The 20,044-nt window shown below is 39.1% G+C and overlaps 2 protein-coding genes across 2 annotated transcripts in view; one reads left to right on the top strand and one right to left on the bottom strand.

The window, feature by feature from the left end:
• Window positions 1–3,851: 3,851 nt before the first annotated feature.
• bhlhe41 (basic helix-loop-helix family, member e41) lies at window positions 3,852–8,241 on the top strand. Its single transcript, XM_010890301.3, has 5 exons — window positions 3,852–4,235; window positions 4,343–4,406; window positions 4,521–4,628; window positions 4,735–4,846; window positions 5,074–8,241. The coding sequence occupies exons 1-5, from the start codon at window positions 4,174–4,176 to the stop codon at window positions 6,030–6,032; spliced, it is 1,305 nt and encodes a 434-aa protein (XP_010888603.1). The 5' UTR covers window positions 3,852–4,173; the 3' UTR covers window positions 6,033–8,241.
• A 5,559-nt stretch (window positions 8,242–13,800) lies between these two features.
• The window catches only part of LOC105022137 (ras association domain-containing protein 8), a 31,128-nt gene continuing 24,884 nt past the window's right edge, over window positions 13,801–20,044 (bottom strand). The window contains exons 5-6 of the mRNA XM_010890300.3: window positions 19,278–19,428; window positions 13,801–17,119 (exon numbers count right to left, since the gene is read on the bottom strand). Of these exons, the coding sequence (XP_010888602.1) occupies window positions 16,998–17,119; window positions 19,278–19,428 (273 nt within the window). The 3' untranslated portion in view covers window positions 13,801–16,997. The remainder of the gene's footprint in view (window positions 17,120–19,277; window positions 19,429–20,044) is intronic.

Here is a 20,044-nt window from a genome sequence, read left to right as displayed (position 1 = left end):
ATCTGTTTGATAAAACCTTGGCATTTTAGCCTGTTGAGGTGGGTTGGTAATTTGGGACCAGATCCAGACATGATGTAATCTGATTCTAAAAGACCATTCATATGGGTAACAGGATATGCTCTAAACCAGCAGTTCAGGGGTATCTAGGCCCATAAGGGGGCCTCTGCTAGCAGCTAGGGGGTGAAGTGTTAAACTATTTGGTCTCCACATTGCAATTACAATTCAGTGCCTTGCAAAGGTAAACACCTGACCACTTCTCTTGTAGTGCCTGTTAGACAGTTTAAATGTTTTATCAATGTTTTTTTGTTAATGTATTCTTTACATTTGCATGTGTTTGTATTGTTCTAATACAGTCCTCAGCTGTGAAAGAGACCTTGGTCTCGGTTGACATTTCTGTATTTACAAATGGTACATTGACATTTTGTTTTAAAAAACTGACACTTAAACTAAATAACTTTATGAAGAAATTGGTTTAATGTTGGAACATGTTTTTTATAAAAAATAAATAAATAAAATATTTTCTTGCAAAAGTATAGTATTCAAAACCATTACACATTAATAAACACATTAATATTAACAAATACATTCATACTTCGTAGAGTCACTTTTTGCCGCAATAACAGCTTTAAGTCTTTTGGGATTGAACACAATGATATATTTTGCACCATTCTTGGCAGATTTGCTCCTGATTGTTCAGGTTGATTGGACAACACTCTTTTAAATAGTGCCACAGATACTCAATGGGATTGAAATCAAGAATGTAACTGGGTCACTGTAGGACATTAATCATTGTGTTCTTGAGCCAGACCAATGTTGCAATCACATTTTGCTTAAGATACTTGTCTTTCTGAAAGAGGAATATGCTCCCAAGCTAAAGTGAATGAATGAAGCAGGTTTTTTGCAGTATTTCCCTGTGTTTTCCATTCATTCTTACTTCAAGTTTAACAAGATGCCCAGTCCCTACTGATGAGAAGCATCCCCACAGCATGATGCTGCCACAACCAAACTTCAAGGTTTGTCTTGATGCATGGGCAGTGTTAGGTTTGCGCTACACATAGAGCTTTGAGACAGAAATCTCTATCTTGGTCTCAGCCAACCTTCATTCTCACAAATTCTTCCTGGCAAACTCCAGACATGCTTTCAGATGGTATTTTTGTGTAATGACTTCTATCTTGCCACCCCCTCCCCAAAACAGGCCAATGTTATGAAGAGCTTTTGAAATGGTTGACTGGTACACCATAACTTCACTCCCAGCCACTGAACTTTGGAGTGGTAGTTGGCCCCTCGGTGGCTTCTTTCATAACTCTCCTTCTTGTTTGAGTTTTGAAGGATGCATAGCCGTGGAAAGTAGGGGAGATGAGGGTGCTGTAGCCAGCCCATCGCAGCCTCAGCACCCCCAGGCAAGAGTGTGCTAATGATTTGCGTGTTGTCCATTTGTCTGACACGCGTAACTACGGCTGAAGGGCATGTGTTGCCCATCTGTTCTATATCTGTTCAACACCACCCACCGTTCAGCCATCATCAGCACCCCCTGATGAAAACATTTTCCCGCGGCTGAGGAAGGAAGGCCATTTCTTGGCAGTGCCTGGTTGGAAATGAAGCAGCTTCCGTTTCCTGATTACTGATCAACCGTGCTCACCGGGATATCCAAACACTTGGATATGGATGTGTTCCCTTTCCCTAATCAATCCATGCATTTGTATTACTTTTCTTCTAACTTCTGTAAAACCCTCTTTGGTCTTCATCTTCCATTAGATTCAAAGCCTGACCAATGATGCTTCAGAGGGGAAGAATGTAACAGCAATTCTTATAGTTCATTGATGGAGGTCAAATGTTAGGGAGTTTCTTTTATCTGTGTCAACTTGGAGTAGACACAGCACAGGGGTTTAATAGTTATGCAAGCAACACTTTTCAGTTAATATTTTTCTTACAAATATTTCTGAACATAAAACGAATGTCACCTTACAATAACTGACTTCAAGTTCCGGTGTTTTAAAATAAAATATAAAACAGAATAAAATGTTTACCATGTGTATTTCAGTATGAGAGAATTATTTAGGGTTTTAATACTTAACAAACCATGTATATAAAAAAACAGCAAAATCAAATATTATAGAAAATGTCTTACTAAAAAATTTGCCAACAAGGTCAGCTGAGATTAAGAACCTTTAATGAATAGACAGTACTGCTCACTAAATGCAGGGTCCAGACTAACTCTTGAGAATGACATTTGTGTTACCTTGTCAAAGACCTCTTCACACATTCACCTGATCATTTCCAGAAGCCAGCAGCAGTCCTCACAATTAGTCTGATATTCTGTATTTATATAAGATATATTTTTAAAGAAGCCGATTCATTTATTTATTTGTTACAAAATGAATAATCAAGCATTGTATGCTGATGGCACTGTCAATATATTGAAATTCTGAGATATGGCTTTTTCTTCGCAACTGGAGTCGCCTTTTCACTGTTGATGTTGAGACTGGAGCTTTGCGGGTACTATTTAATGAAGCTGCCAGTTGAGGACCTATAGGGCATTTGTTTCTCAGACTAGAAACAAAAGTTTTTGTCCTCTTGCTCAGTTGTACACCAGCACCTCCCACTTCTCTTTCTATTCTGGCTAGAGACAATTTGTGCTGTTCTGTGAATGGAGTCATACACAATGTTGTACAAGATCTTGAGTTTCTTGGCAATTTCTTGCATGGAATAGCCTTCATTTCTCAGAAACAGAATAGATTGACAACCTTCAGACTAAAGTTCTTTGTTTCTGGCCAATTTGAGTTTGTAAAAGAACCCACAATTGCTGATGCTTTAGATACTCAACAAGTCTAAAGAAGGCCAGTTTTATTGCTTTCTTAATCAGCACAACAGTTTTCAGCTGTGCTAACATAATTGCAAAAGGGTTTTCTAACAAGCACAGAGACTTTAAAAATTTAAACTTAGCAAACACAATGTGCCATTGGAACACAGGAGTGATGGTTGCAGATAATGGTCCTCTGTGCACCTATGTAGATATTCCATTAAAAAATCTATGTCAACACTGTATTTCTGATCAATTTCATGTTATTTTAATGGACAAACAAATGTGCTTTTCTTTTGAAAACAAGGACATTTCTATGTGACCCTAAACTTTTGAATAGTAGTGAGGTTTTGAAAATTTGGTTTAGAGCTTATGATTGAATGAGCATTCTTAGCCATCTGTAAAATGTTTATGACTGATCAGAATTATGTAGCCGAGTGCTACCCATGAAAACACCTGTTTAATAGCAGTCCCACTTTAAACACAGATGTAGCTTATTCATGGCCTTGGCTGAGACTGTCAAGCCATCTTGGAGGCCCAGAGGTCTGCTGAGATTTCTAGGTGATTAGTTAAGGTCAGCTGATTCCTATTCAGATATTTGGCAAAAAATAACAAATATACTTGTACAGGCCTATGTGTTTCTCCTCGGTTTCATTTACACGTTCACTTTATTTATTCACCTAACAATAATTTACGTGTTTGTGAAACCTTACCTCTAGCACAGTGACACAGTCTTCATTATAAGTTGTCAACTCGACCGGCGGGAGGGCATAAGAAACTGCGGCACGTGTTGGAGCACACAGTCAGTGCCATGGTTACTGAAAACGCACCTCAGAGCTGTTGGCAGAAGAGCTAATGACCGGTGCGCGTAGTGATAAGTAGCCTACCTTGCACGCACGCGCACGAACACACGCTTAAAGTCAGCTGTGCCAAATCTGACCACCGCATTTGCTTCAAATTAACCTCTAGGTTGTCAATGTTGTAGACCTGCAGAACGGACATACGCTTGAATAAACTGTTCTTTCAGTCGTTTCACTATGAAATGTCAACTCCACCATCGTGCGGTACATACAGTCCAAATTTGCATCGCTATAATAACGGACAGTCACGTACTGGGTGCAAGGCCGGGACTAGCAAAGGTCTTACCTGACTTTGTGCTGGTGCAGTTTACACGTGAGCTGTTCTAACTGGGGGCGCGCGTGCGCTGTGCAACCTCGCACAAACGGCTCGAAAAGAGGCAATTCAGGAAATCAGTCTTAAGTGCAGCACTATCGAGAACGCTCGCCTTTGCATCATCTTCCCAAACCTTCTGTCTCCTAGTTTTGGAATTACGAACATTGTAACGACAGAGAAATACCAACAGGAGCCTAACTATGGATGAAAGAATACCGCGTCTGCAGGACAGACAATTTATGGATCATGCCGATTTTTTAGGGTAACTATTTCATTTTCTGTGCGATATGGACTCAGTCAATTAACCATAACGTTCAACCTTTTATATCTATATAGCTGTATAACTAACATGCCCGTTACATTTTTCAGGGTGGAATACTCCTCACTCTATATGTGTAAATCGAAAAGAGGATTGAAGCGCGAAGATGGCAAGGTAAGGGTATGCTATCATAATGTTTTGCTTGTAGCTCTGTACATTTCTGATAGGTAACAACTAATGCGTTATTCCTGGATTTGATCTTAATAACATTTATTTCACCTTTCCCAGGACGCATACAAGTTACCACACCGATTGATAGAGAAGAAGAGGAGAGACAGAATCAACGAATGTATCGGACAGCTTAAGGATTTGTTACCCGAACATCTCAAACTCACGGTAATCTTCTATAATTAGGATATAAAATGCTCCATAATATATGTTCTTAATTACATTTTTAGTTAAATTATTGTTGAGTTATGAAATGTAATCTTTCCAATTTTAGACGCTTGGGCATTTGGAGAAGGCTGTTGTTCTCGAGTTAACTTTGAAGCATTTACACGCTTTGACTGCAGTAACTGAGCAACAACACCAGAAGATCGTCGCTTTGCAGAATGGTAAATTGTTGCTTAATCTCGGATGACTGTTCAACTTCTGATCACATGCCAGAAACGCTAATTTGGGTTTAGATCTAGATTTTAAAGCGTGAACTATGTTATGACCGGAATCAAATTCGATTTGAATGTTGTTTTTTATTTATTTTTTTACAAATGCTTACAATTAAAGTTATCTAACTTGTGCAGTTTCTGAGCTGGTGCGTATTGATATCTAATTTGTTTTGCAGGGGATAGATCGGTGAAGACATCCATTCACCCAGATTTGGATGCGTTTCACTCGGGGTTCCAAGCGTGTGCTAAGGAGGTCCTGCAGTACCTCAACAAGTTCGAGAACTGGAATACACGAGAGCAGCGGTGCGCGCAGCTCATCAGCCACTTGCACAAAGTCTCCGCGCAGTTTCAGCCGGGTGCGCCACTGCTCCATCCCCAGCTACCTGCAGGAGACGCGCAGGAGCGCAATGGTGGCCAAAAGTTGGACAGCCAAGCGGGACATGACCGCGTATCTGTCATACAGAGGAGCCATGGGGAGCTTAACGAGAATGACACAGACACAGACAGTGGATACGGGGGCGAGGCGGAAAAGAGCGATGGGAATAAAGGATGTGAAAGGAACAAAGCGCAGGGAACCAAGGCAGTAAAAATAAAGCAGGAGTTCGGGGATGACCGCATTGCCAAAAAATCTAAGATGAACTGGGCTGGAAACGGGACAACGGGCGCAGACACCACCACCAGACCTGATCTGGCCTTTATGAACTCGTTAATGGGAATAACTGGCGTGGGACAGCAGACTCCCTTTTGTATGCCTTTTTACTTCATCAATCCCTCAGCGGCAGCGTCCTACATGCCCCTATTCGACAAAAGTAACTTAGAGAAGTTTGTGTACCCAGCTGCTGCAGCAGCGGCACTCACCTCCCCGTTTCCCTGGATATACCCCAGCCTCAACACACACGCAGCTGCTGCTGCGGCCGCAGCAGCCGGTGTTTTCTCCGGTATGTCAACAGAGAACAGCTCTGTATTCGGTTCAGGCAATAAGGACTCTCCTTCCGACGACAGTGATATGTCAAACGTGGCAGAGCCGGGCTCACCCGAAGAGAAGGACAACGCTGAGAATAATGATGATTATGATGACGATGATAAGGAATTGGAAGACGATTCACCAGACAATGAAAACTTTAGGCCTACATAGTTCTAATAAAGGTGACATTCTGAGATCTTACTTTCTTGCTTGTAAAAAGTAGCTAATTTATGTATCAGTGTATGCTAAATGTTACTTTGATGTGTATTCATCATTATCTTGTTTAGGATTTTCTGACAGTCTGTTTTAATGTTATTTTTGTTTTCCCTCTTAATTTTTAAAGCTACATTAAAGAAGTTTCACACTGGAATTTCTCGCGTCTTGGTCAGGCAGTGGGAAGTTGAGACAGTGTGTGCCTTTTGCACTTAATGCGAGACTAATCAGAATGATAATCGACAATGATTGACACTAAAAAAAACAATACAGGCCAATTGTTAGGGTACATTGAGCTGGAGTTTTTCATGTGACACAACCTTTAAACATGAGATAAAACAATCTGCTTGTAATGCGCAATATTGCCCTTTGATCCCCAATCAAGTATAGTTTACCTGTCACTTTTGGATGTATGCATTTGCAGCTGACCTCTACCAAGTTTCTAATCAAGATTGCTGACTCTGTCTTTACAGTATGCCTATGACTGTGATAGGTGTGGTTTGATCAATGGTACTGTACATAGTTATGCATTAAATGGGCCCATGAAGTGTATGAATTGCTTAAGAAAGTTGCTTAGACAGGCCTACCTCAAACCAAGATGTCCTCCCTGGATATTGATAAGCTGATGGTGTCAGTCAATCATCTTACTTATCTTACAAAGTATGTAACTCCCTCTCCATGCCGATACATTTTCCATTCTCTATGTTTTTGGAACGTTCAATCACTACCTAAAACATTATTTTTCTGATGATATTTGGCAAGTTGAAAGTAAACTTTCAACACTGGAAGATGCTGTTTTATGACAATTTACAATTATGTTCCTGATTGTTTGGCATCTCTGTAAAAATATAATGAGAGATGCTGTGTGACCTGTAACTTCAACATTATAATAGGTATGATTGCACCTTATAGAAATTTGATATTGAATGTAACTACCTTTGTGTTTCTTAGCTCTGGAAGTTTGTATGTATAAAACATGTAGTTCTTTACTCTTTGAGAGATAAAGTGCACTTTTTTCTGCCTTTGAAAAATCCCTGGTTCCCTCCTAACACTTTCCAACAATTCTAGTCCATCACTGTATATATTTTTATATATATATTTTTCTTGAAGAATGTCACTTAACTAAAGGACAGAGACTTTACTCCAGAATCCTGAGTGTACAGACTGTGTGTTTTAAGAACTAAGTACCGCCTACTACAGATATTGAGACTTTTTAGTAATCTTGTGCAAAGCACACTGGTAAAAGATATACTGATCATATCTCATTTCGGGTTATAAGCCTTATTTCACTCACAAAGCTATGTAAACGAGTAATACTCAGCCTCTGAATGAAGAATTATGGCTACTATCACATTGTTAACATACACACACGTACATATCACATTGTTAACACATATACATACATACAGATATGCCACAGGTGTATAATTGGAGAGGTTACTGTGGTCCACTGACAAATAGTTTTAATAATGTCCTCCATTCTAGTCTTTTTTAATATTGTGGTGTATATAATGTGTTTTGAGTTCCTTGTGTGTTACTAGACAATTTGCTTAACCAGTATTGCTTATTTTTTTGTCGCTTATGTTCAGCAGCTCTTGCCTCAAATCCACTGTTTTAAAACTGTCATCAAAAGTGGCATGTGTGTAAATAGTTATGTGAATATATTATGGAATATGTGTCCGATGTCAATGTTGTAGAGGAAATCAAAGGATAAAAAAAAAGATTAAGGGCTCTATTCAATCCATATCACAGAGGTTCAGCGTTGCAGTGTGATTTAAATTAAAAGGCAATGTATGCAGAGACAGCATTCATGGTAAACACTGCATGTCGGCTCAATCAGAAATGTGTTTTACATTTCTATCACGCCATCTGTAACGCTCCAGTGAAATAGATTTAATAGGACATTTAAAGATGTACTGTGGAGTTTCTATGAACAAATTTCAGTCAGTAGTTGTGAAATTAGTCCTTCTGAGCCAAAATGGGTCCCTGTTTTTTGCATACTTCACCATCTAATTGGGTACTACATAAGCCATGATACCATATAAATTTGGTTTGCTTAAGATCCCACAGTGCGTCTTTAACTGAGCAAATGTTGCACATTCATTAAACATATGCTGTTCTAAATTATTGCTGATAAGTTGTAAAATAAATATCACACCAAAAACTATTCAGATGTGTGATGTGTTTTATAATCACAAATGAGATTGTTTCCTTCAGAAATCAACCCCTATAACTAATGATTGCATAGATAGAAGGCACGCTAGAGACAATCACAAACATCACCTTTGTTGTCTCCAATGATTGTTGGATACTGATAATGAACTACAACTTGTAAACTATCCCCTGGGCCCTAAGGTCTCCCTACACCTCCACATACATGTTCAGAAAAAATCTTCCAAAAAGGGTTATTTTGCCACCCCTTCGATTAACCATGGTTGAGATCCAGGTATAACTTTTCCAGGCAGAAACATTTTGGTTTTCATCTAGAGCCCATTCCATGGAGGCTTCTACATGGGACTAAGAAGTGTTTTTACAAGAAAACATTATTCTTCTGTTGGGGCAGCCATAGAATTGTTGGAGAAAAATTCAAGTTATTTCCAATATTTGAGGTATAAATAGTTAATAGGGCCTCCAAAAACAACAGGTGTGAAGAACTGGTACTCTATGCCCTTCTATGTAAGCCCTCAAGCTAACATGTGGTGTTACTAGTTCCCTATCAGCTTTGGAATGTACAGTAAGCAAAGGATTATAGCTAGTATCATGTGATAACAGAATGATGAGGTATGCTTAGTTACACCCAGGCTTTGATTGATTCAAATCCACCAGAGTGAAGTTGATGATGACCCTGGCATAAGCGCAGGTGCTAATTCTTTTTGGGTAGTTAACCCAGTTACATTTGTAACTTTTCCCCCAGGTTGTTTTGCTTTAATTAGTTGAAATTGATCCCTAAATTCAAAGTTGTGTCAGCGATTTGGACCAGAGAATAAGGAGCTGATTTCCAATCACTTCCTACTTAATTTCCAGTCAAGGTGAGCACAACACTGACACAGTCTTCCCTATATCAGTATAGCTCTGCATATAAGGGCCTAATGGAGAAGTAGTCCGCTAGCTGAAATACTCTGAACACTTTTCGCTACTCACTGGCAAAGCTTACCCTGTGAGCAAAGACATTTGGTTTGACAGGTTTGTCTAAAGCAACATAGAGTTTATTGTATAAAGAGGGTTATAACTGTAGAATTTATATAACTAATTAAATTAAGTTATCCCCATATAATGTACATCTGTGGCTGAACTCAGTCTAAAACCCTTCATTAACCAGACATCTGTTTGAAATTCCAAATGAGTCCAACGTTTATGTTGCGTGACTAATCATTTTTAAACAAACAGTCTTCAATTTGGTTAATATTGTTTTTACTTCCTCATTACTTCCCCTTTCTCCAGTTGTATATTTAGGGCTTTGATTATTATTGGACTCATAGTACCATCTAGTGGTGAGGCCGAGAAACAGTACCCATCTAAATCCCTGAGGGACTACAACATGAAATCGCTAAGGTACTCCAACAAGTGATCTTATCTGGACGGAGGCATAGCAATGTTTACTCCGTGTCTTTATTATAGATCTTTATTGCACATTGCAAACTCTGCAGGGTGAAAGCAAACCCCTAAACGGTATTACCATGGTTGTAGTCGTAGGTTTGTTTACACTTGAAGTTTCTTAAGATCAGTCTGCAATTTGTTTGATCAAAGAGACTCAATAAATTCTGCAATGGTTTCTTAAATCGTTTTGGAAAAGACAATGTAAAAATAAATAAGTCAGTGATGGAATGGAGACAAAATATATGTAAACATATAGCTATTCTTAAAAGTATTCACCCCCCTTTCACTTTTCCACATTTTATAATGTTACAAAAATGTAACACAAGAAAGTGAATGTCAAAGTGTTTTTATTTTTATTAATTGTAAATAAAAAAAAATAATTATTATTCCATAACTATTTAGCCTATTTGTGATGACACACCTGAATGAGTTATGTTGTAACAAATTGCCTTTAGAAGTTACTCAATTAGTTGAATTGACACCACTTGTGTGCAATTAAGGTGTGATTAAATACATCTGTCTCTGGGAGGTCCCAAAGTAGTGATGGGAGGAGAAACAAAGCTTTCCGAAACTGCGAGCCAACCAAAACAATTGCAGCAAAAAAGGATTCACTGTTTTGAAACGCTCGAAACAACGCACGCTGGCGACATCTGCTGGTCTAATACATGTAATGTAGTGTAATGGGAAGACCCAGAAAAAAGCAAGACAGCTTTTTGGGGTCATGGGTGGCATACGCAGGCATTGCGTATAGGCCTAAATGCTGAATAGTAAATTGAATAGTCAGCAGTTTAATCGAGCTAGACGCGGTATCTACTCAGGAATGTTTAATTTACAATGTTAACAAAGGTGCAGTAACATCTTAAGCAGCCCTTGACAAATCGCACATTAGACTATGTTCATCAAGATGGATGTGTTACAGTTTTTTCCAACTGCTAAAACACATTTTGCAAACTAGGCTGGTTTTATCAAAATACTTAACACAATTCATAAAACCACACACCAAACTGCAAAATACCTCATATGCCCTGTAAAATTAAGCACTGCAACCAAAACTACATATAGCATTATCAAAATCAAACTTCTGCACGAAATGGCGCATACTTCATTCATATTACCAGATTTTTGTCTAAACAACTACACACTGTTGGGCATAATGAAAGGCACTCTCATCTCTAGTATGCTTTGCCATAATACTTAATACTTTGGCAAAATTCTTCAGATTGTTCACATGCACATACATATTTACAGATACACAAATGCTGTTTAAACCTTTATTTTTATTTGTCACCAAACAAGTCAGTGCAACATATGCACAGCAGATATATTTACAATTGGACTGAACAAAAATATGCTCACAAAAAAAGATTAAACTGAAAAAGAAAATGGCAGAGAAAATGTCCAGAAAAAATATATAGAAAAAAGTCTAGCCACTCGCATTGTCAGCCCATGGTTGATGACATGATCAACTAAGGTTGCTCAGATTTCATTTGAAAGTTGTTGTCTTCTTTGGCCTTGAATTCCTCTACCAGCTCTACCCCTACCTCTCACTCTTCCTCCCCCTCTCATTCTCACTCTTCCTCTTCCTCTCTCTGCAACATCTTTCATTGTTGTTGTAAAAAAAATGGTGCTCATCTGTGGTCTTTTCATAGTGTTTACTTCCTGATTGAAGTGGTAACAATTAACCATTGAGGTGTTTGGCCAGGTGGCACATGTATTGGACAATTAGCTCACGTAGTGTCATTTAGAATGGCAGTGTTTTGAAATGGCAAACATGTGACTTTGTCAGATTGTTGTGTCTTATGCAGAGAACCGTGTTCAGTGCATTTAAAAAGTGTCATTTTGAATTGCAAACTGTGTGTAAAGCAGAACATGTGTTAAGACTTTTGGAGACTTGAGAAGAGGTTTTGCTCTCTGTGTGTCTGTTTAAATAATTGTGCTGTGCAGGTCATTTTAGTGTGTTAGCAATAGGAAACAAATGTAATATGACTTGTTCCATTAAAGGAGCCTTTCTCAGACGTCCCAGGCGGCTCTTTTGCCTGAAAAAGGAACCAGAATGCTGTTTATATTTTAATCATTGTCATTTATGTATAAAGTGCGTGCCAATACTATAGGCCGATTAAAACAATTATTTTGTATTTGTGGACTTTCACGTTTAAGGGGACATTTATACGTTTATATAATTTTTTTTTATTAAGAAATGGAGAGTATATGACAGCGAGTCTGTCTCAAACAAGAAGTCCTCAAAAAAGTACTATTTATTTCATAACTTTCCATTTCTGATTTTTGAGCTTTTCCATTATGGCTTCACTTTCTCCTCAAGAATTCTCTGGTTCAGTATGGAATTCATGGTTGACACCATGATGGCATTGTGGCCAAATAACTGCACCTTTGTCTGGAGCAAATTGTTCCAGTAGTCTAGATCTTTGGTGTTGTCTTGATATTCTGTTATGAGAGTAGGGGTTTCTTCCTTCCTCAGTTGACTCATGCATATCAACATTGATTATGGCAATACAGGCCTGTAGATCCCTTTATGTTACCCTAGGGTTCTCAGAGACTTCTAACAGAATTGTTTGGTCAGCTCTTGGGTTGAATTTGTCGTATGTACATTTCCAGTGGTCTGGAATTTTCTCAGTTTGTAGATGAGCCGTCAGACAGTAGAGTGATGTACTTCAAATTGCTTGAAAATGGCTTTGTAACCCCTCCCAGATTAATGCGCATTATTCATCTTTCTTCTTAGGGCATCAGATAGTTCTTTTGATCTTGGCATGATGTGTTACCTTTTTCACATGACTGTAGCAATAGACAGTTCACAAAGGCTTTTTGGCAGGGGTGGCTGTTTAGGTTTTTGATCTGCTTTTTGAAAAGGTAGCATTTCAGATGCTCTCTGAAAATGGGCAGAGACTCCTATCCTAGCCTCAAGCGGAAGCTGGTTCCAACATTCGGTTGCAAGGCTAGAGAATAGCCTGGGCTGATTTGGAGCAGCCTTCCCACCCGGTCGGAATGGCCAATAGCCCAGAAGTGTCAGAATGAAGAGTCTGGGTAAGGATGTAGGGTTTGAGCGTGGTTGTTCTCTAGTCAAGCAACCTGGTTTTGTAGCAGATGGAGCTTTAACTGGAAGCCAGTGGAGTCAGCACAGGAGTGGGCTGACATGGGAGAACTGAGGGAGTTTAACGCTCAATGGGATGCCGCACTCTATAGCAGGAGTTTGGTGGCCGGGACTTCAACCAACAGTGAGTTGCAATAGTCCAGACATGAGATGACAAGTGCCTGGATTAGTACCTGCATCGCTTCCTGTGCGAGGTAAGGTTGTAACTGCATCGCTTCCTGTGCGAGGTAAGGTTGTAACTGCATCGCTTCCTGTGTGAGGTAAGGTTGTACTCTACAGTATGCATTTTGTAGGGCACAAACCTGCGGGTGAGTCACTGTCTTGATGTTTTCGTAGAATGACAGGTGGTTGTCCAGGGTCACGTTAAGGTTCTATGCACTCTCTGAGGTTGACAACGTGGACTTGTCAGCCGTGACGGGGTCTTGGAGCAGAAAGGCCTTCCCCTGGATGTAGAGGAGCTCTGTCATGACCAGGTAGTGTTTAAGGTGGTGGGCCAGGTCAGCCGTGTAAGCTGAGATGTGTGCCACTGTCTAAGTGTCAAAAAGGGGATGGAGAGATGTAGTTGAGCATTATCAGCATGGCAATGATAGGAGAAACCGTGTGTGGCTATGACAGAGCCAAGTGACTTAGAAGACGAGTTGGGTGGAGAGAGCAGAACAGTTTGGTTGTGTGTAAATAGCACATCTCTGTTGTACTCCCTATTGGACCTGTGTGCAAAAACACGAGTCACATACAAACTTGTATAAGACAAACATTTTTCATATCATTTTATTTTAATCATGCAATCCATGTCACATCAGCAGCCAGTTGTAGCCATACATTTCTCAAAAATTTTCTGTGGATTAAGGCAGAAATATTTAAAATAAACTGTATCCATATTGAGGTGAGAAAGTGTACATTACTGGTAATGAAAAAGAAAATACTATATGCTCTCTATTATTCAATTAGAGCTACAATGTACTCCAAGAGAAACATTATTTTGTACTAATACAACTTACTCAAAGAGATTTAAAAAGTACAATTGATTTTATTTCAAGAAGGTATGAAGGTATTATATACACCTCAGTTTTCAACGACTTCCAACACCTCACCTTGCAAGACAAAGGGCCTTTAAAAGAAAATCCAAAAAAACATTTGAGTTAGAGAACACATTGGGAAGGATCCTCTTAGGAAAATAACCCAAATACCTACCGTGAGAGTTTAATTTAGAGCAGAATTTCCCAACCCACTCCTCCGGGACCGCCAGACGTTTCTAATGTTTTGTTGTAGCCCTAAACTGGCAGGCGTAGTTGAATTAGTCAAATATTACCAAGCCCTGGACTCATTGGATCAGGTGTTAGTTAAGATGAACACATGTGAAATGACTGACGGTCCCTGAGGAGAGGGTTATTAAACCCTGGTTTAGGGAATATTGTACAGGATATTTGATGGGGTACTATTTTGCTTACGGCATCATACCCATTACCTGGATATTAAAGCCCAAAACATGTTTGCCTCTGCCAGAAGCCAGACACTTAGAGGCCACAAGTAGCTCTTTCAGTAATACAATATCCTTAAACATAATGAAAGGGGGACTATATGCATTCAGTTACATATGAGTATATATAACAATGTCACAATGTTAGTTTGTGCTCTAGTTGGCTGCACCTGCACCAAAACCTCTGGATTTGTCTGTTTTATTCTTGCAAGGTGAGCTGTTGAAATGGTTTGAAAACATTGGTGTAAATCACTTAGGACTCTACCTTTTTGAGGTAGAGTCCAAAGCAATTGTATTTGTATGAAATAATGTTCCAATTAACTGAGCGCACAAAATCGCTAAATCTTTTCATGTAGTATTGTTTGTTCATCTTTATCAATGATCAACAAACTTGCTTACTCTACTGTTTGCACAATTTATATTTTTATCATGGGAGTGCAAAGAACACAATGGCAAAACAATGTTAAACACTGACAAAAACCAACCAGCGGAAACTAGAAGGGTTCTTCATGGCTACACAGCCACCTACTTCTCAGGACGAAACAAATGATACAATCAAGTTAAGTATATAGGCTGTGATACTTCTATCAGGAATAACCACCAGTTTCTTCCATAAACATCTTGCTCACAATGATTATAGCTAGACTGGTCTCAGATCGGTTTTTGCTGCCTTAGCCAGCTTCTATAATCACTGGCATTAAAAATGGCTATAGGAGCTGTCAAGACTGTGCACACACATCTGGGACCTGGGTAGAAAAGAGCAGGGTCAGATCTGGAATAAACCTTGACATTAGTTGTATATATGCAGGAATAAGCATGAGTATAAGGCACTTGTTAAGAACTTATAGAAAGATAAGTAGCAGTGAAACAGTCTTGTATCACTCCTAATCTCAGACACTTTCGGAATACAGGACCTGGGACCATGTTAATGTTCAATATTCCTCCACTGAGTCAAAAACACTCCCTTTTAGGATCTGACTAAAGTTAGTTTACTATCACTTAGCTTTGAATAAGTATTCAGATATGGCTATTTGGAAATACATGCAATAAGACCTCTAATCTTTGGCCGCATATCTTTACCAATGAATGAACTTTTTGGCCAAGTAACATAGTCATATTTTCAACACAAGATTAAAGAGAAAACTAACACTGTTGGTTCATTAAATACTGTTACATTAAAACAATTCTGCTTATTCTTGAGCAATGGATATAAAATTGAACATTGACCAAAATGTATACTATTTGTACTATTCTACCATTTGAACTGACATTTAATCTAGCTTTATAACATATGCATGTTGCATGACATATCAATTAACAATAATTGACATTGCATATAATGTATGGCATATCAATGGACAGTTACTGACATTTCAGAACATTTGGACAGTTAATTAGCGACCATCTACTTTTTTCAGTAAAAAAAAAAAAAAACTTGAACCATTGGTTGTATTGCTGTGCATAGTGTGTGTACTGACAATCGTAGCAGAGCAGAAACAGCCTGCCTGCATTTTGAAGTAAGCTGAGTGCCAAAGATGTGAAAAATACTCTGAATAAATGCTTCAGAAACTGATCCTGTAAAGTAACTGTCCAGTGAAAATTACAATTAAATAATATTCTGTGCACTCATACTTTGTTGACTCATCCCAAACCATAGTCATGGCCAAAGTATGAATTGGAGGAGGAAAACACTTTTGGAGGAGGATAAGCTGGCCAATCGGGAATCAACTCATAATACTTTTATTGAATGGCATATACGCACAATATTCTGTTGTTGGGGCACACCTATACCATTCCACCACAGAAAAGCAGAATTTTTAAATATTTAATTAACATTATATTTAAGAAAAACTATTTCACTCATAAAGCAATCATTATAGATCATACTGAATAGAAATCTGGAAACACTGGACAGTAACGTTTAAAGCCACTCGTCCCTTTAGGGGCATCTCATCCACGATTCACTGAGGTCCAAACATCAATCAATACACTTGATAAAATACACTTATTCACCACAGAATCACTGAACTCTTCAAAGATATAGTTCACAGATTTCAACAGCCACATTTCTAGTTTGGAGGGATACTTTTCAAAATGCAAACATTCTTATAAAACAGTACCGAACCAATTAATGTGTATATAGTGGTTAAATGGTAATGGTTAAAATGTAGCTACATTACAAATGTATTACTTTAAATAAAAAATTGTAAAAGTAATTGTATACTCTTAAGAGATGAGGACAATGATGATGTCACAACACCTAGACCCAAGGTATCCATAGATAGACAACCATCCATGCTTTGACACATTTGCTTATGTCTTTTGCTATCTTAACTATCTCTGTTCAGGAGGCCAGGTATCCAACTCTGCAATAAGGAAGGTCACCCATCATCTTTTCCTTCATTGTCAGAGCAGTCATTGTGATGTGTTGTCCCACGTTGGTTACTTGGGAGTGCTTGTACGCAAAGACTTCATGTCATATCATCTTGTATTCTTATTTGTATTCATGACAGAGCATACCCAGGAGTATTACTGAGGTATATTTTACCTGGACGTCCTGTCACATCCTTGAGGTAGTCTTGTCCCAGTATTTAACCAACCCTTGGTTAGGAGTGACCAGGAGAGGAGTTGGCTAGCGCCAACCTTTCTGGGGACAGGTTACCAAGCGGCTACCTTTATGTTGGTAGTGAGAAACCAATTGGCAGGGGAAACACTGACATCCTTGTCAGTTTCCTTTGTCCTCCTACACATATATCCCTTCTGGGTTCAAGCCGGATGTTAGAGGGCTGTGCAGAACCCGAAGGTGACCAGGCATTTGATGGGAGGACACTGGACGTTTCAAGGAACCAGACATTGGCGCCAAGTCTAAAAGAGAGAATGACAGAGTGTGAGGAAGATTTCATTGTTATGACACTGTACATGGTCTTTTCTTTTTAAACCTAAATGAATGTAATGTTTACAGTGATTTTCTGTTTGTTTCTTTAACTTTTGCTTATTGTATTTTTCGGCTGCTTTGGCAATGTAAACACAGTCACTTTGAAGTATTGTCAACCTAAATAAACAACACAGGTGATCAGCTATGTTGTATTTTTTCCATGTGGAATATATTGTGCAATTTTGATGACTCGTGGGGATTTACCAAAATTACACATTATTAAGTGATGTATTCCCAAAAATTGCTAAATGGTTGATGAGAGATTGGAGAACATTCAGAATCTTTTCAGATCCTTGACATCCTTCAGTCTGCACTTATTCAAACAATAAGTTCTCAATAGTATTCAAGTTCAGAGATGGTCATTGAAAACTTTACATTTTGGGGGGGGGAATTGAAAGAAAGTGTGCTTGAGGTCATTGACTTGCTGGAAGATCCACTTGTGGCCAAGTTTCAGCCTGCTTCTAGAGGCAACCGTTTTTATTTTTAAATAACCTGGTACATGATACCATTGACCTTAAGGGCCAAAACAGCACCATAACATCAAAGATCCACCCCCATGTATTACAGTATGTATAAGTTTATTTTCTGAATAAATTCTGCTGTTTTGAGAGGCCAAAAAGCTGTTTTTATTTCATCAGTCCAAAACAGGGTTTTTGAGGGTGACTGTATATTTTGGAATAATAAGTCCACATTTTATTTCATTGAAATGGAAAGTAAGATAATATTTGTTATTTTGCTTTGGAAATGTAATGCATTCAAATATACTACTGAAATGTTAATATGCATGACTAGATCTGACTACAGGGTGTCAGCATTGAGCCACACATGACAACAGCCATAGTAGTTAAAACATGGGTGTCCCTCGCTAATTCAACAAACTGCAAGGTTATTGGAAGGACATGAACATTAAAGTCATTATTTTATATAATGAAAGAAAATTAGCTACAGGACTTCAAAAGCAACATATTTACATTAAGTAATGGTAAGACGTGGTCATACATGGAAAAACAGTGGGTGGGCAAGGTCAAATTCCAAGTTTACTGTTGTGTAGATTGATACCGATGAAACCAGCCTTAATACAGTTTCCAGACACAGTCTCCAGACACCGTTTAAAATGGCTAACACAAAAATTGACCTTAGTTGGAAGGTTCTCCAAAGGTTTTCCAAGACCACCTGGTGTAACTAGGGTAGTTTGTTTGTGTAGGCTCCCATAGCATTTTGACAAGCTTCAGTGTAGCTCTGTCTTACTTGCTTGTCTGCCAGGCTAGCCTCTTGGTCCACTGAGCCCATCACAGAAACCGCTGAGCACAGGATAGAGGGAGGACAAAGGGAGAGTCATGGAAGTATATGATGGAGGGAGAGAGGGAAAGCTGAGGTGGTGGAGGGGATGATGATGGGCTGGCTGACGTATCTAGGCAGCCGTTGGCATGGAGACCATAAGTGCCACTGGAGGGGGCGGAACAAATGCACACCCTGCGTGGTCTCTTTCCCTCTGAGCTGAGTCATCCTGTCTCAGCAGGCAATGGGACGTCACACAGAAAAATATAACTACTGTAGAAAACCTTAGTGGGACTGATTGAGTGGCCTGGCAGACAGGCAGGAAGGTAGTGGCAGGGCAGTTACACTAAAACATGACAACTGGTGCAACAAAACCATTTAAAAAAACTAGGATAATTAAAATTGGGTGACGGCAGAGTTTTCTATTTGAAGCTATAATGTATTTCCTGCACATATCTGTGTTTCACTAATACAGTATGACAATGACATGTGAATACACTGCCTGTGCAGTGATTAGAGATCCAACCAATGTCGTCAGTGTCACCTTCTTCTTTGTTAGACTTGCTTTTAGGGTTCATGTATAATTCACATGAAATACATCACATAATAAGGGATTAGGCCATTTCACTGAATACGGTAGTAGGAACCAAAGAGATTTCAGAGTGAAGGAATTCAAAAGACCCACCCACACTGAGGATCCACCAATCTAGCTGTACCACAGACCACTGAACGAATGCTTACTTGCCCGTTCCCTTACAGCAGTGCAAGAACAGACATAACCCAGTGAATAACATGGCTAAATAAATTAACCTATGCCCTGTCCAGTGGGGGGGGTCTGCTCGTCATCGTCCGCAGGCTCGGCTGGCAGCACTGTGACCTTGGTACCCGTCTGCTGGATGAACTGCTGCAGGTTGACCTGTCTCAGCTCCTTGGTCAGCTGCTCCAACTCATGCTGCATGTCCTGAAGTGACATGATCAATGTTAAAACTGTATTTCTATATTTTTGATCAATGTTAAACTGTATTTCTAGGTTTTAACCTTTAACAATGAGATGCTTTGGAGGAACGTGTGCTTTGATTATTCTTTGGAGGCACCCTTCTGTGTTTCTGTCATTCATTATTACTACGTATATTCCTAGTTATTAATTTTTATTGAAATGTACAAATTCCAGTGAGATAATAAATGTAATAATAATGCAAGCCTGCGGCCATCACTCCCTCATACAACGCCATGCCCATACATCTCATGGTGGAGCTGTAAAAAGCCTTTAAACATCCCAACACCACCACCCTCATCCCATGTGCTTTAGAGTCTTGAAAGTTGGTACCTAGGTCCATCCCCTCTCAAGGAACATTCTTCCAAAAGGGACCTGTGATTACATTTCTGCTGGTGTGTATTTAAACAGATCAAAATAAATGTCATATTGTAGATTCTTCAAAGTAGCCACCCTTTGCCTTGTTGACAACTTTGCACTCTTTTTTTTTGCATTCTCCCAACCAGCTTATGAATTCAAATGTTTAACCCTTTTTTGGTTCAATCCACCATATTTATGTTCATCCAGTATACCCTTCATATAG

Source organism: Esox lucius, chromosome 19, assembly GCF_011004845.1.
Source record: "Esox lucius isolate fEsoLuc1 chromosome 19, fEsoLuc1.pri, whole genome shotgun sequence".
In the NCBI taxonomy this organism is placed as follows: domain Eukaryota; kingdom Metazoa; phylum Chordata; class Actinopteri; order Esociformes; family Esocidae; genus Esox; species Esox lucius.
Note: the sequence above shows the minus strand (reverse complement) of the source record. Positions and strands in the feature narration are given on the sequence as shown.

Coding starts and splice junctions, on each gene's coding strand:
- bhlhe41 (XM_010890301.3), top strand. CDS start 4,174: ATGGATGAAAGAATACCGCGTCTGCAGGACAGACAATTTATGGATCAT. Junction 4,629..4,734: donor CCGAACATCTCAAACTCACG/GTAATCTTCTAT, acceptor TTCCAATTTTAG/ACGCTTGGGCATTTGGAGAA. Junction 4,847..5,073: donor GATCGTCGCTTTGCAGAATG/GTAAATTGTTGC, acceptor TTTGTTTTGCAG/GGGATAGATCGGTGAAGACA.